Source organism: Apostichopus japonicus, chromosome 14 (genome assembly GCF_037975245.1).
Source record: "Apostichopus japonicus isolate 1M-3 chromosome 14, ASM3797524v1, whole genome shotgun sequence".
Taxonomy (NCBI): Eukaryota; Metazoa; Echinodermata; class Holothuroidea; order Aspidochirotida; family Stichopodidae; genus Apostichopus; species Apostichopus japonicus.
The window spans coordinates 15,811,361-15,825,505 of NC_092574.1; the positions used below are offsets into that span (position 1 = coordinate 15,811,361).

The following is a 14,145-nucleotide window of genomic DNA, read 5'->3' on the forward strand; positions in this document are numbered from 1 at the left end:
TTTAAATATTCTTCGGACATTCCTCTATTACTTCAGCCAACACATCATGGTTCTTAATACTGTGTTTAATTATGTTATCATCTTGCTGTGACAAGGAACTGCTCTGTTTGAATTTTCGAACAATACAACAAATAAGAGTGACTTTATTTGTTTATTGTTTACTCTTTACGTAACACCTCTCTTAGCACCCATCAACTATTAACTATTCTTCAGACGTTCCTATATATCTTTCAACCAACATTACCTGGTCCTAAATACTATTAGTGCAAAAACATTTAAATTATGTTATCATCTTGCTGTGACAAGAAACTGCTCTTTTTTCATTATCGTACAACGTATAAGAGTGACGTCATATGTATATTGTTTACTCGTAAAATAACCTCTCCTAGCATTCAACAACTCTTTAAATATTATTTTGATATCCCTCTATTAATTTCAAACAACACATCCTGTTGCTAAATACGTGCAATTACGTGCATTTAAATTATGTCGTTTTCATGTTACTGTTAAAAGGAACTCCTGAGTTTTAATTGTCGTCCAACCGATAACAGTGACGTCATATGTTTATCGTTTACTCGTAAAGTATTACCTCTTTTAGCATCCAACCACTCTTCAAGTATTCTTAGGACATTTCTTAACAACATCCAACCAACAAACCTTAGTTCTAAATAGGTTAACTAACATTTTAAACCTATTATCATGTTGCTGTGAACAGTCGTTGCTGATTTTTAATTTAACCCACACTTCGTAGTGACGTCATTTGTTGTTTACACGTAAGATAACATCTCTCCAAGCATCCAACAACTCCTAAGATAATATCAGGACATCCCGCTATAGGACGGTTAGACTTTGCTTTTGATATGAGGAACTCTCATTGAGTATAAGAACCCAATTGTATGTTGCAGTGTTATGGAAAAAATCAGGACGGTCAGAAACTTTATGAGAATGTTATAAGCTAAAATCAGCATACCAATATGACAAAATGAACACGTTATCTATATTTAAAAATCAGTCTACTAGACATAGCATCAACATATGCATGACAACTCAATATCAGCATGTCAGAAATAAAATCAACATTTTATTCAATCTGATAAACGCTTTAATTTTATATTGGACTTAGCCACTTGGTATAAACAAGAATCCCAGAACAAGTGTTTCAATCCAAATCTGCATTTCATGTCTGAATCAAATCTAAGCTATGACGTTTAACGTAAACTTAGTTGCCTGTTGATGTCGAAGAAGGATTCGTTTTATTCAGTTGTCAACACGTACTACTGACAGAAGGTAAAACTTTCTTGAACGTTTCAGACTTAGAAGAAGTTATTTTAGTTATTGATTTGGGCTTGTTCTATGACCTTGGCGCTAAGAGGTGTAATCTGTTAGATTAACATCACAAAGTTGTTCCTTTTTTCTACAAAATCATTTATCCAATATTTATTTCTAAATTAGGGTGTGTGATGGTATCGATACATAACCATTAAGCAAACTTTTGAACATTTTTGCGACGTCCTTAATTTATGTTGGATCTCATAGTAAAACCCTCAATGCCAAATGAATAGAGTGCAAAGTACCACAATTATCACACTTGCTTGCTTCAAGTTCACTCATGCTACAGAGTGTGACAACTTCAGCTATCGATATCTTGACATTGGTATATTGAAATCGAATGACAATTTCGCCATGGCAATCATTAGGCCATTCTTCGTTATGCGTTCTATTTTGTCCTTTATTCAGCAGATGATGACTTCGGAATAATTCTCAAAGTTAATGTTTAGTGTGATACTGTGATAACGTGTTACTCAGCTAAAAACAAATCCTGTTAATGTGCTAAACATTTGTAGTGTTTCGATGTGTAACGTAATCATTTAACCCCAAAAGCGTACCCCTGAATAAACCATTCGATTTTCAATTCAATTTGATTTCAACTAATCGTAAAAATCCTTAGAGATATTGTTAAAACATAGTGATAACATCAATACTGACAAGAAATATTTTGAGATATGTATTAAATCACAAAAGAGTAGAACATATACATCGTGGAATAGAAGTTTTTGGAGATCAAGGAAAACAGGCAAAAGAAGGAAGAAGGATGGAGTAAAAACTGACAAACAAAGAAAGCAAAGGATACCCCACATTCACCCCCTATATGGATGGATGGATGGATGGACGGATGGTTGGACGGATGGTTGGACGGATGGTTGGACCGATGGTTGGTTGGACGGATGGATGGATGGATATGAAATATTTACATACGAATCGGTAATAACACATATCTCAAATGGACTAGCAGTAACAGTTGAGACTCTTCATTGTTTGATCTGACATTCCTATGCCTTCCTTTGCCTTGAGACGCTATTACCGTTCTTATCTAGTGTACATATCAACAACCTGCGTATAGTACGTGTAGTTTTCAGACAGATTTTCCCAATTATTTATCTTGTATTATTGCTGTAGGTTGGTGCCCGAAAAATATCACTATTATTCCATTACACTTCCTAAATCGAACCGATATCTTTACGCAATGACACTCTAAGGTTGACAAAGCATATATCCCCCACTTGCACGTGGTGTTGAGTGAAAGTCATTGAAAAAAAACATTGCAGCGATAACAGCAAACTTGTCTTAAAACTCCTTATTTTTTCACATTATGACCAATGACATGAAGAAAATGCTCCAAGAAGTTATTTAATAAATGTTTGGCCACCTTAGGTGTATTGGTATTCTCACACAAAACATTTTGTTCACGTTTTTGTGAAAACGAACCTTATATTATCCTACCATAAAATGTTTTACAAACTGATAGACAATCGTGTATTTTGTATTTGATTTTCTGCGTATCAACTCTAAAGGGTTCTTGTGTCATTAACTTCTGAATTTTAATATGGCGAAACTCAAATAAAGTGGTTACAACTTGTTAAACTTTTGTTTATTATTTATAATTTAAAGCTGTTATATTTTAACTTCAGATGGGGATGCCCACATGTTTATAGTTAGTAGTCTACTTGGACCGCTAGTACTATACGCGCTAATGTGTAGGGGTTGCCTATGATATCGATATTCAATAAACTTTTTGAATTGGTTGAACAATTAATATTTGACACAACATATTAATGAATGCCATTACGTACTTCGTAAACTCAAACCTTACCCTGCAGTAAAATACAATATTAGTTCTTAAATGATGTTTTCGCTGTTGTTTATAAATGCTCTGTGAAGTTCGTTAACAACCCCCGCAAATGAAAAATTCTCGTATATAGTGCACGTGCAGATAGCGAACAATTTTACACAGTTAATGCCTATTGAGCCTGGTCATTGACCAATATTAGTTTACAACTTAAACTTGCACGGTTCGCCAAGGTACTGCTTTCATCACTCTGTGAAATGTTTGTAAGGATAGCCTTCCTAATATTGGGTTTTTCCCTAATATATTTTGACATTTCCTTAAAATGTCGCATTTCAATTCGGCAAAGCTAAAGTTCTACTCTCGAGTTGGCGACCGTATTTGTCGGGGCCTGCTTGGTATACAGCACATAAACATACAAGTAATACATGTATTCTGTGTATATAACTGTTCCCATGTTTCCATACTGAAAGTGACCGCATTAATTATAGGAGACGCTCCCTCAGCATGCATACTAGTATTCTATTGGTGTATCGCTTGCGTCACTCTCGTAGCGTTCTGCTGGAATGTCGCTTGCCTTTTTAGCTTCACGTATGAACATGGGTCTAAAACACTGAGCTTACTTCTGGCTATTATACGTAAAACAGGGCTAAAGCAAACTCCGGGTTCGTGGGACGGAGCAACGACCGAAAGTTTTATTGTGATAAAAACCGATAAACAAAACAAAGCAAGGAAACCCGATCGTAGAGTGATTAACATGATAACCAAATGGTGTACATTATGTGTGACAATAGGAAGCCAGACTTGTATGCTAGGTACTGTGGGACAAATATACCATACATAGGCGTAGGAGCCTGATTTGATTTGGGGGGGCTGAAACGACTTGCCCGAAAAATATAACCAAAATTTTACGCGCGCTACGCGCGTGTTCAACATCTTAAAGCAACATTTTGCGTTTGGTCCCCGTTTTCTACTTTTTTGACATGTCCATCGAGGTTTTTTACATATATATCAATCACAAAACAGCAAACTAAGATATTAGCCAAGAAAATATCTTGGAGAAAACAAAGTTGAAAGTTGCAAATTTTTCGACTTTTGTGCCACCATTTGAAGTAAGATATAAATAGATAAGCTAGTTATGTATGTCGTTATGGCATAGTGGAGTCAGTGCGGTTAAGAAAAATCATAGAAAAGGACGCAAAATGCTGCTTTAATGTGCTATCATATAGGCATTCATCGGTTATTACATGACATGCCGATAACCGATGAATGCCTATATGACATGCTTAATAAGACGTTAAATGCGCGCGAAGCGCGCAAAAAATTTTGGTTTTATTTTCCCTGTTATTACCCTTCCATATTGGTTATAATTATTGGGGAAGTCGTTACAATAATAACGATAATAATAATATCAGTTTAACCATTGAAAAACACATTGCAAATTATTCTTCTTTCCGTAGGTGCCCGAAAAATTCTTAGCATATTGCCCAAATTTTCACCCCCAAAAAAATGAAAAACACATTGCAAGTTATTCTTCTTTCAGTAGGTGCCCGAAAAATTCTCAACATATTGCCCGAATTTTCACCAAAAGTTTTGGTTGGGGGGGCTGCAGCCCCCCCCCCCAGCCCCCCCGCCTCCTACGCCTATGATACCATATGATATACGCATATATTCGAATTAATACATGTTTAGAGTCGAATTAGTAGGCGTATATATTCCATTTAATACAAAAATATAAATCGGCCTTCAGATTGGCATATAGTATAGACGTGTGTATATATATATATATATATATATATATATATATATATATATAAACATATATATATATATATATATATATATATTCGTAACCAACATATCCCCCCCCCCCTTTAATCCTCGTACTTGTTTGTCCTTCGTTCAGCTGCTACTGCTAACCTTTGATCCCTATGAGGTCAAAACTGTAAGACAGCTATTGTTAAAAAGTAGCGACACTGTTATAGGAAGATCAGAATTGAACAAAAACACGATCGTCGCAGAAGATCATTTGTCTTCATCCAAAGAGGTTCCTCGGTCATTTGTTTGGTTACTTGCTCTCGTCCACCGATTTTCTATCTCCAAGATGTCGTTTGCGTTTCTCGGTGGGTTCTTCGTCTACCTGACACTTATCGGGCAGGCAAAAGCTGGTGCTAACGAATTCCCTGATCAAGGTAGGACACTTGTAGGCTTTTAATCCTACAAAATAGTTGACAACAATCGCTATAATATAAAGACATATATACATATATATATATAGACATACATATATTTACACAAATATATATATATATATATATATATATATATATATATATATATATGTAGACATATATATATATATATATATATATATATATATATATAATTGAAAACGTAATGAGAAGGAAAAAACTTCCAGCCTCCACCGGGATTCGAACCTGGACTTCCCGCTTTGTACGCGGACACCCTAACCAACTAGCCCATGGACGCTGAATGTATGTCCAGAGGTTCGAAACCGGTAAGCAACGTCGTAATTTCACTGTAGGCGTTTGACACCTGTATCGAACAATACTAGTTCTGATTCGGTGACATATTTTGCCTTACTCTAGAGATCAAACATGATGCTAACCAACTCGAAAATCATTTGTAATTCCTAAAGCCGGATCTCGAAAGAGATACTTTGAACAAACTTTATGTTAATGAATATATATATATATATATATATATATATATATAAAAATGCAAGAAGTAATAGTATAAATGCAAGAAGTAATAGTATAACGATACATAATTACGAACTCTCAATATATACATATAAATATACATATATATATATATATAGATATACATATACATATATATATATATATGTATATCTATATCTATATATATATATATATATATATATATAAGTATATATATATTTCTATTTAAAAAATATTCCTATAAATTCTGCCTAAAGTCATGCTATTTCTCAATTTGAAAACAAGATTGCAATGGATCAAACTATTTTCACCAAACTTAAGTGAACGATCGAAAATCGAATCGATTGTCCACCCAGACGAAATTGTGACATTCATTCTTTAAGCCTATGTGTACTATATACTTAATACATCTGATTTTAACCGTAGGTCATTTAAATGAAACTAACTACCATTGAAAGTATATTGAGCTGTATTGATGCTTTGAACATGAAATAGCATTGGAAAAAATATCAAGATAAATTAACCGCAAATTGTATTTATTATGTGATGTAAAAATAGTTTTCGATAATGCACATGAACAAGTTATGATTGCCGACTTTTTCGTCTTTAAAAAGATTACTTTGGCAGAACACTATTGTCTTGATATGTAAACATTTGGGCGTCAGAACTGTTTTCCTAGCTCTTCAGTTTACCTGTCGGTTTTCAAGATAGTCAGCTATAAAATATGCTAAATGTCATAATTGCTCCTTTAAGACAGAATTGATGTTTGAGTCGCATCATCAGTACAGGTTTTGATGTTAATGTTAATTCATTGTTGTTTTTTGCATTGTTTTCATTCTAACCCCTTAACCCAAAGTTTTTTATAGATTAAAAAGCTAAGATTTATAAGTTTATTAACAGACACAAATATTTAATATTTTATTTTGTTTATTAATTAGCTCAAAATTCATTGAAAACGTGTTTTCTTACGACACAAATTTATACTTTCCTATTGAGTTTTTCGTTTCATTGAAGGACTTTACCTACTGGTCCGTATGTTTTAAACTAAGGAGTCCAGTCACTTTGATTGATGAGCCTCAAATTTATAAGGTATAATGTCTCAACAATTAAAGTGATACAAATCTACAACCTGGACTGATAGTAGTGTGTTTTCAGTATATATATATATTCACATACACATGTTTTCACGCACAATTTTGATCTGGAAATTACCGTACGATATTTGTCTCTTAATTATTGCGGCTTTTAATCTGCAGGGACATTTTATGTCAATATTTCGAAGTCTTATATCGATTTTGTTACTTTTCCAAGTCAAAATTTCTACGTTTTGTGTCGAAAGTTCAACCTTTAAGATTCATCTCGGAAACGTTACATTTGATCTTGAAAGTTTGACCAATTTACTTTCAAGTTCACACGGTTCACGCGATAATTCTGCACTTTGTTCATATTGCGATCTCAGCATCCGTGATGCATGCGACGATTTGGGAGTTATGGCGTGGTTGTTCCACCCCTTCTGACCTTCCCTAGTCGTCTCTGTGACACCCTGGTAACAATGTTTCGATCATGCTTCGACTCCACTCCTAACCCCTACGATCCCCTCCTCTAAATGTCGTATGAGGACCATATGAAGCCGGATTTTCCTACGTAAATCAGTATACATGAACAAGGGATTTAATATGCAACTTTCGAATATCAATTCCGTAGTGTAACCCACATAACAGCGCATGCTAAAAAAAACTAGCAGTTTTGGGGAAACGGATTTTATGAAGGGTTTAACGATCGAATGTTGTTTATGATCAACATGCGCTTCGCGTTAGTGTTCATTACTTAGTTTCAACGCTTAGATTGTCATTGTCTTCTTTTTAGCAAATATTTTGGTGCTTCAGTGCTAATTATCCTTCCGAATGTAAACAGCTATGTTCATGTTTTTCATCGGCAGGTTGCAGTGCGCAGCTAGACTGGACGGAATTTAACGGTCACTGCTACAAGTTAGTGACCAACAGATTCGGAGGACAACCCGCTGACTACACGACGATAAAAGATTCATGTGAAAGTGTTGGCCCACTCGAATTTCCATTTAACTCGCCCTTTGTAAAGTATGCATACCTTGCCGACATCCAGTCCATAGAAGAAAATGACTTCATTGCCGAAGTGCTTGCCGGTGGAAATCGAGCGTGGCTCGGGGGTCAGAGAGTAGGCGGTAAGTTTTATCTCCTGCTTTAATTGCACAATGCATCCATGCGGATCCATGGGTGTGTGTAGGGTGTTCCCATTAGCAAAACGTTGCGTGAAGACCTAATTATAAACCCAACTTATAGCCTAAATATAAATCAGAAAGCACCATTTGGCGTCTTATATTTGCATTCTCATATAGGGCGGATACAGACCCCTTACATGGGAGTCGGCTTGAACGGCATCAGAGTCACACATCCACATTTTGTTGTTTCCCTACATCCTACATCCACCCTTTCTTGTCCGTGCAAAGCGCGACCCTATTATGTCATATGTGATAATGTCATGAAGCTAAGACATGTTATGCAGCCACTGTGATATTTCGATACATGATCTTAAAGGTATGTCCAGGGGACAATACAAAATGTACAAATCAAGATCCTTTTTGGTTACGATGGCTCAGTCAACCTTTGCAATCTTGCTGGCGTGTGTGATGAGCGATTCTGTGCCGCTGCTGCTGGTTGATATTGTAATGAAGCTTATGTTTACGGACCACAGCCAATGGGAGCGAGGTATGCAAATCTTGGCCTTTACCGATCACCGAGCTGGTGATAAAAACGCTTGCGGGTGTGTTTGGGTATGTCTGGTGACAAGGTACATAATGAATTCCTGTCACCAGTTGTGGAACAATATAGAACAGTATACATAGGTTGTCAAGACAATGGGTTAGAATAAAGAGAAACGTCATCGGTTTTAGCTAATATAATAGAAAACAAGATTGTTTGGGTGTGTGGGAGGGTGCGTGCGTGTAGGTGTGTATAAACCCAACTTATTAGCACGATATATCAAGAAGCACATGTTGAGTCAATGTCATGCAATGGCAGGTATATACCCCATATTATGTCGATGTGCCCTACTGTTTGTGTTTCCCATCTCATGAATATTAATATTAAGTGGGTCAGGTTTAACGTAAAATTCTTAAAATGTCAATATCAAATCAGCAGTATGTGCAATTACGTTAATACATGGTATGGTGACGAAACTACATTGTACGTATATGCTCTGTGCAACAACAACTTTGACATCATTAATATTCATGTTGTAGGCTTAATAAGCAGATTATCAATATATATATATATATATACATATATATTGATACTGTAAATTATCTTTATATATATATATATTTATAATTTAAAGTATTAATATAGTGTAAAGTATTTATATAGTATCGATAATGGTGTTTAGTATTGGTATAGTATATGATGATGATGATGATGATGATGATGATGATGATGATGATGATGATGATGATGATGATGATGATGATGATGATGATGATGATGATGATGATGATGATGATGATGATGGTGATGGTGATGATGATGATGATGATGATGATGGTGGTGGTGGTGGTGATGGTGATGGTGATGGTGATGGTGGTGGTGGTGGTGATGGTGATGGTGGTGGTGGTGGTGGTGGTGATGGTGATGGTGATGGTGATGGTGATGGTGGTGGTGGTGGTGATAATGGTGGTGGTGATAATGGTGGTGGTGATAATGGTGGTGGTGATAATGGTGGTGGTGGTGTTGGTGGTGGTGATGGTGGTGGTGGTGGTGATGGTGACGGTGACGGTGACGGTGACGGTGACGGCGACGGCGACGGCGACGGCGACGGCGACGGCGACGGTGACGGTGACGGTGACGGTGACGGTGACGATGACGATGATGATGATCTTCGTCGTCGTCATCGTCATGATTGTTGCTGAAAAGGCGCAATATATAGTATATTTCGCTGATAAACACTCTAGGGATATTATACATTGTCACACTCGTCATTTACGGAGGTGAAATGTTCAGTATGCGGGGGTTATTTTGTAAGACATTCTACTGTATAGTTGATCTCGACGACTTACGCAAACTGCTCGACTATTGCGTCTCGTTCATATGGCCAGTGGGCAGCCGATTGTACATCTGCACAGAAAAAAAACTATTCCACTTTGTTGGTTGTAATCCTCATCCGTCAACAACAACTTTATATATTTGCGATGCAAATTGCAAATAGGATGTGGCTTGACCAAGTTTCCAGCATTGCTAAATGCATATCAACTTCAGTTGTCACTGGACTACATCCTTTAATAAAGCAAGAATAAAGAAAAGAAAAGTAACCCAGACTGTGTTGTGATCCATAATATAATAATGTTCGTTCTCTCCTCCAGACGGGTTTCAATGGGTCATGAAAGATGGTGACACCACACCGTTTACATTCACCAACTGGAAACCTGCTGACCCAAACAACAAAGATGGCAATGAGAACTGCGTGGAAATCAACCGAGGACCTCCAGGGAAGTGGAACGATCTTCTCTGCCAAAGAAACCTCCCAGGTGTTTGCAAATACAGCATTGCCGCTTATGCTGCTAGACATAATGGACCGAATTAGTTAATAAATACTATCCTTATCACTCTGTATTGTATTTTGAAATTTTAATGGTAGTACCCCTATCATTCACCCTTCCCTCCGTACGGTCCCGCCAACCCCAAACCGCTCCCTCGCCCAAGTAATAAAAGCAGTGAAATATATAATATAGGCCTATTTTTGCTGAAGTGTTGTGGTTTGGTGCCAGAAAACCGTATGAGAAGACCTTTCCAACGGTGATCAGTTTCTAACGGATGTGATGTTATGTACGTATATATTAATGGATACTCTCTAAGGTATTAGACATCAGAATACACACTTCGAAAGGTTTAGAACACCATAGCTACCGGAGAAGTAAGACGGAATCTTAGAAGATACAAACAAAAGCTCACATTCATCTTTAATAAGAGTCCCTTAATAACTACATTATACTAATTGAACTGTTTAATATCCACCCCTCCGCCTAGTTAATGCACCAGTACGGATATTTTCACGTTGCACATGATTCTCTGGGAAAATTTCACTTACTCTTAGCCTCACGATTTCTCTTTAATCGAAAACCACTTCATTGAAAATGTTAAAATCCAACAAGCGCATTATAATCCAGTAACCAGTACCTTGGCATGCTTTTTAACATTTGAAACACTCGTGAATCACAAAGAAATAAATGTGCTGTAAAAGTACGCTGAACGTTTTGATTTTTTGTTATATAAGTTATTTTAACCTCATGCTTTACATGACTTTATTGGTGGATTTGTACAGAGTATGTAATGAATGACCTGATAATAACTTCAATGTTCTAATTTGTTTCATTTCATATACATGTATATCGAGATGTTTAACGTTGCCTCCTTGTTTGCATCAATCATTCCATTTCAAAATAAGATACGTATTTTATTTTATTTTTTGTGAGTGGACCTGCACCCCATTCAGATCTATTAGAAACATTTTCCACACGTTATTGGTAAACGTTGGATGCTACACCAAATCATATACGACGGGGTGAAAACGTAAATAAGATTAATTTGCATCTTTGGAATGGCACATGCTCGTTTCCGAATCGTTTTTTTGGTTCCTTGCTTTAGCAAAAGGAACCTATGCAGTCAGGTTGGCGTGTGTGTGTGTGTGTGTGTGTGTATGTGTGTATGTGTGTATGTGTGCGTGTGTGTGTGTGTGTGCGTCTGTGACACTTGCTTGGGTACGCTCTATCTCAATAAGGGAATGTTGGATTGAGGCCAAACTTGGACTATAGATCTGCCATATGGAGAAGGTGTGCCCTATTGTTTTTGGTGCTCACAAAGGTCACCAAAGGTCAGTTATGGTCCAAAAACCGAAAATATTAAAACTGCAATAACTCCCAGTGCCAATGTGCGACAAGGTTGATATTTTGGGACAAGTTGTGAACTGGTTAGGGGAACATTTTCAAACTTAACGGACATGTGATCCGAGGTCACCAAAGGTCAATTAATGATAAAAAACTAGTATTTTTGCGATAACTTGAGAACGAATTGTCCGTTTGGGTTGGGAGTTGCCTCAATGTCATCCAATTGTCGACCCGCATCTTGGTGACCCTTGACCTCAATTTGACCTCTGGTGACCTTTTCGTGTTTTTGGGATTTTTACAGTTTCGATGCTATTTTCAGATGTCAAAGGTACCTTCTGATCATAAATGTCAATAGGTTGACCCCGTGTGACCTTTATGTGCGAAGTTATATGAGGTCAAAGTTTTTCGGTGGGAGTTAGGACGGTTGTACAGACTTTTCGTTTTGTTTTTTGGAATCAGGAGATTAAACTACATCTGAAACCAAGGTCAAAAGGTCAAAGGTCACATTAGAAAAAATGTGCTTATTTTGGGAGGAAACGAGCAAAAAAGAAAATGTGTGGTTTTGATGCTAGATTTGGATATCAAAGGTACCTTCCGATCAAAAAAGTCAATTGGTTGACACCCGTGTGACCTTCGTGTGCGAAGTTATACAAGGTCAAAGTTAATTTTCAGACATTTAATGCAACAACTCTCAGTTCCAAGGTGTGACATGGTTGATATTTTTGGACAAGTTGCAAAAGGTATAGGGGAATATTTTCAAACTTAACGGTCATGTGATCCGAGGTCACCAAAGGTCAATTAATGTCAAAAAACTAGTATTTTGGGGGTAGAAAATGGGCAAAGAAAAATAGGTTTGAATTTTTATAGTTTGATGCTCTAATTTAGGTCTCATCAATCAAAAATGTCAATAAGTTGACCCAAGGTGACCTTTGTACGTTAAGTTATATGAGGTCAAAGTTAATTTTCAGACATTTAGTGTAATAACTCCCAGTGCCAAGGTGTTACACAGTTGATATTTTGAGACAAGTTGCAAATGGTATAGGGGAATATTTTCAAACTTAACGGTCATGTGATCCGAGGTCACCAAAGGTCAATTAATGATAAAAAACTAGTATTTTTGCGATAACTTGAGAACAAATTGTCCGTTAGGGTTGGGAGTTGCTTCAATGTAATCCAATTGTCGACCCGCATCTGGGTGACCCTTGATCTCAATTTGACCTCTGGTGACCTTTTTAGTGTTTTGTGGATTTTTACAGTTTCGATGGTATTTTCAGATGTTAAAGGTAACTTCTGATCATAAATGTCAATGGGTTGACCCCCGTGTGACCTTCGTGTGCGAAGTTATATGAGGTCAAAGTTAAATTTCACACATTTAATGCAATAACTCCCAGTTCCAAGGTGTGACAAGGTTGATATTTTGGGAGTAGTTGCAAATGGTATAGGGGAATATTTTCAAACATAACGGTCATGTGATCCGAGGTCACCAAAGGTCAATTAATGATAAAAAACTAGTATTTTTGCGATAACTTGAGAACAAATTGTCCGTTAGAGTTGGGAGTTGCTTCAATGAAATCCAATTGCCGACCCGCATCTGGGTGACCCTTGACATAAATTTGACCTCTGGTGACCTTTTCGTGTTTTGTGGATTTTTTACAGTTTCGATGCTATTTTCAGATGTTAAAGGTACCTTCTGATCATAAATGTCAATAGGTTGACCCCTGTGTGACCTTCGTGTGGGAAGTTATATGAGGTCAAAGTTAATTTTCACACATTAAATGCAATAACTCCCAGTGCCAAGGTGTGACAAGGTTGATATTTTTGGAGTAGTTGCAAATGGTATAGGGAAATATTTTCAAATTTAACGGTTATGTGATACAAGGTCACCAAAGGTCAATTAATGATAAAAAACTAGTATTTTTGGGACAACTTGAGAACAAATTGTCCGTTAGGGTTGGGAGTTGCTTCAATGTAATCCAATTGCCGACCTGCATCTGGGTGACCCTTGACCTCAATTTGACCTCTGGTGACCTTTTCGTGTTTTGGGGATTTTTACAGTTTCGATGCTATTTTCAGATGTTAAAGGTACCTTCTGATCATAAATGTCAATGGGTTGACTCCCATTTGACCTTCGTGTGCAAAGTTATTTGAGGTCAAAGTTAATTTTCACACATTTAATGCAATAACTCCCAGTGCCAAGGTGTGACAAGGTTGATTTTTTTGGACAAGTTGCAAATGGTATAGGGGAATATTTTCAAACTTAACGGTCATGTGATCCAAGGTCACCAAAGGTCAGCTAATGTTAAAATAGTAGTATTATGGGGGGAGAAAATGGGCAAAGAAAAAATGTTTGAAATTTTTATAGTTTGATGCTATATTCACGTGTCACCGATCAAAAATGTCAACAT

At 36.8% G+C, this 14,145-nt stretch overlaps 2 protein-coding genes across 3 annotated transcripts in view; both read left to right on the top strand.

Moving 5' to 3' along the window:
• Nucleotides 1-14,145, top strand: part of LOC139979823 (lectin BRA-3-like) — a 64,474-nt gene that overhangs the window by 23,733 nt on the left and 26,596 nt on the right. The gene's annotated exons all lie outside the window — the stretch shown is intronic.
• On the top strand, nt 5,109-11,099 carry LOC139979824 (lectin BRA-3-like). The gene is made up of 3 exons (XM_071990972.1): nt 5,109-5,316; nt 7,769-8,029; nt 10,220-11,099. Exons 1-3 carry the CDS (start codon nt 5,229-5,231, stop codon nt 10,438-10,440), a joined length of 570 nt encoding a protein of 189 aa, XP_071847073.1. The 5' UTR covers nt 5,109-5,228; the 3' UTR covers nt 10,441-11,099.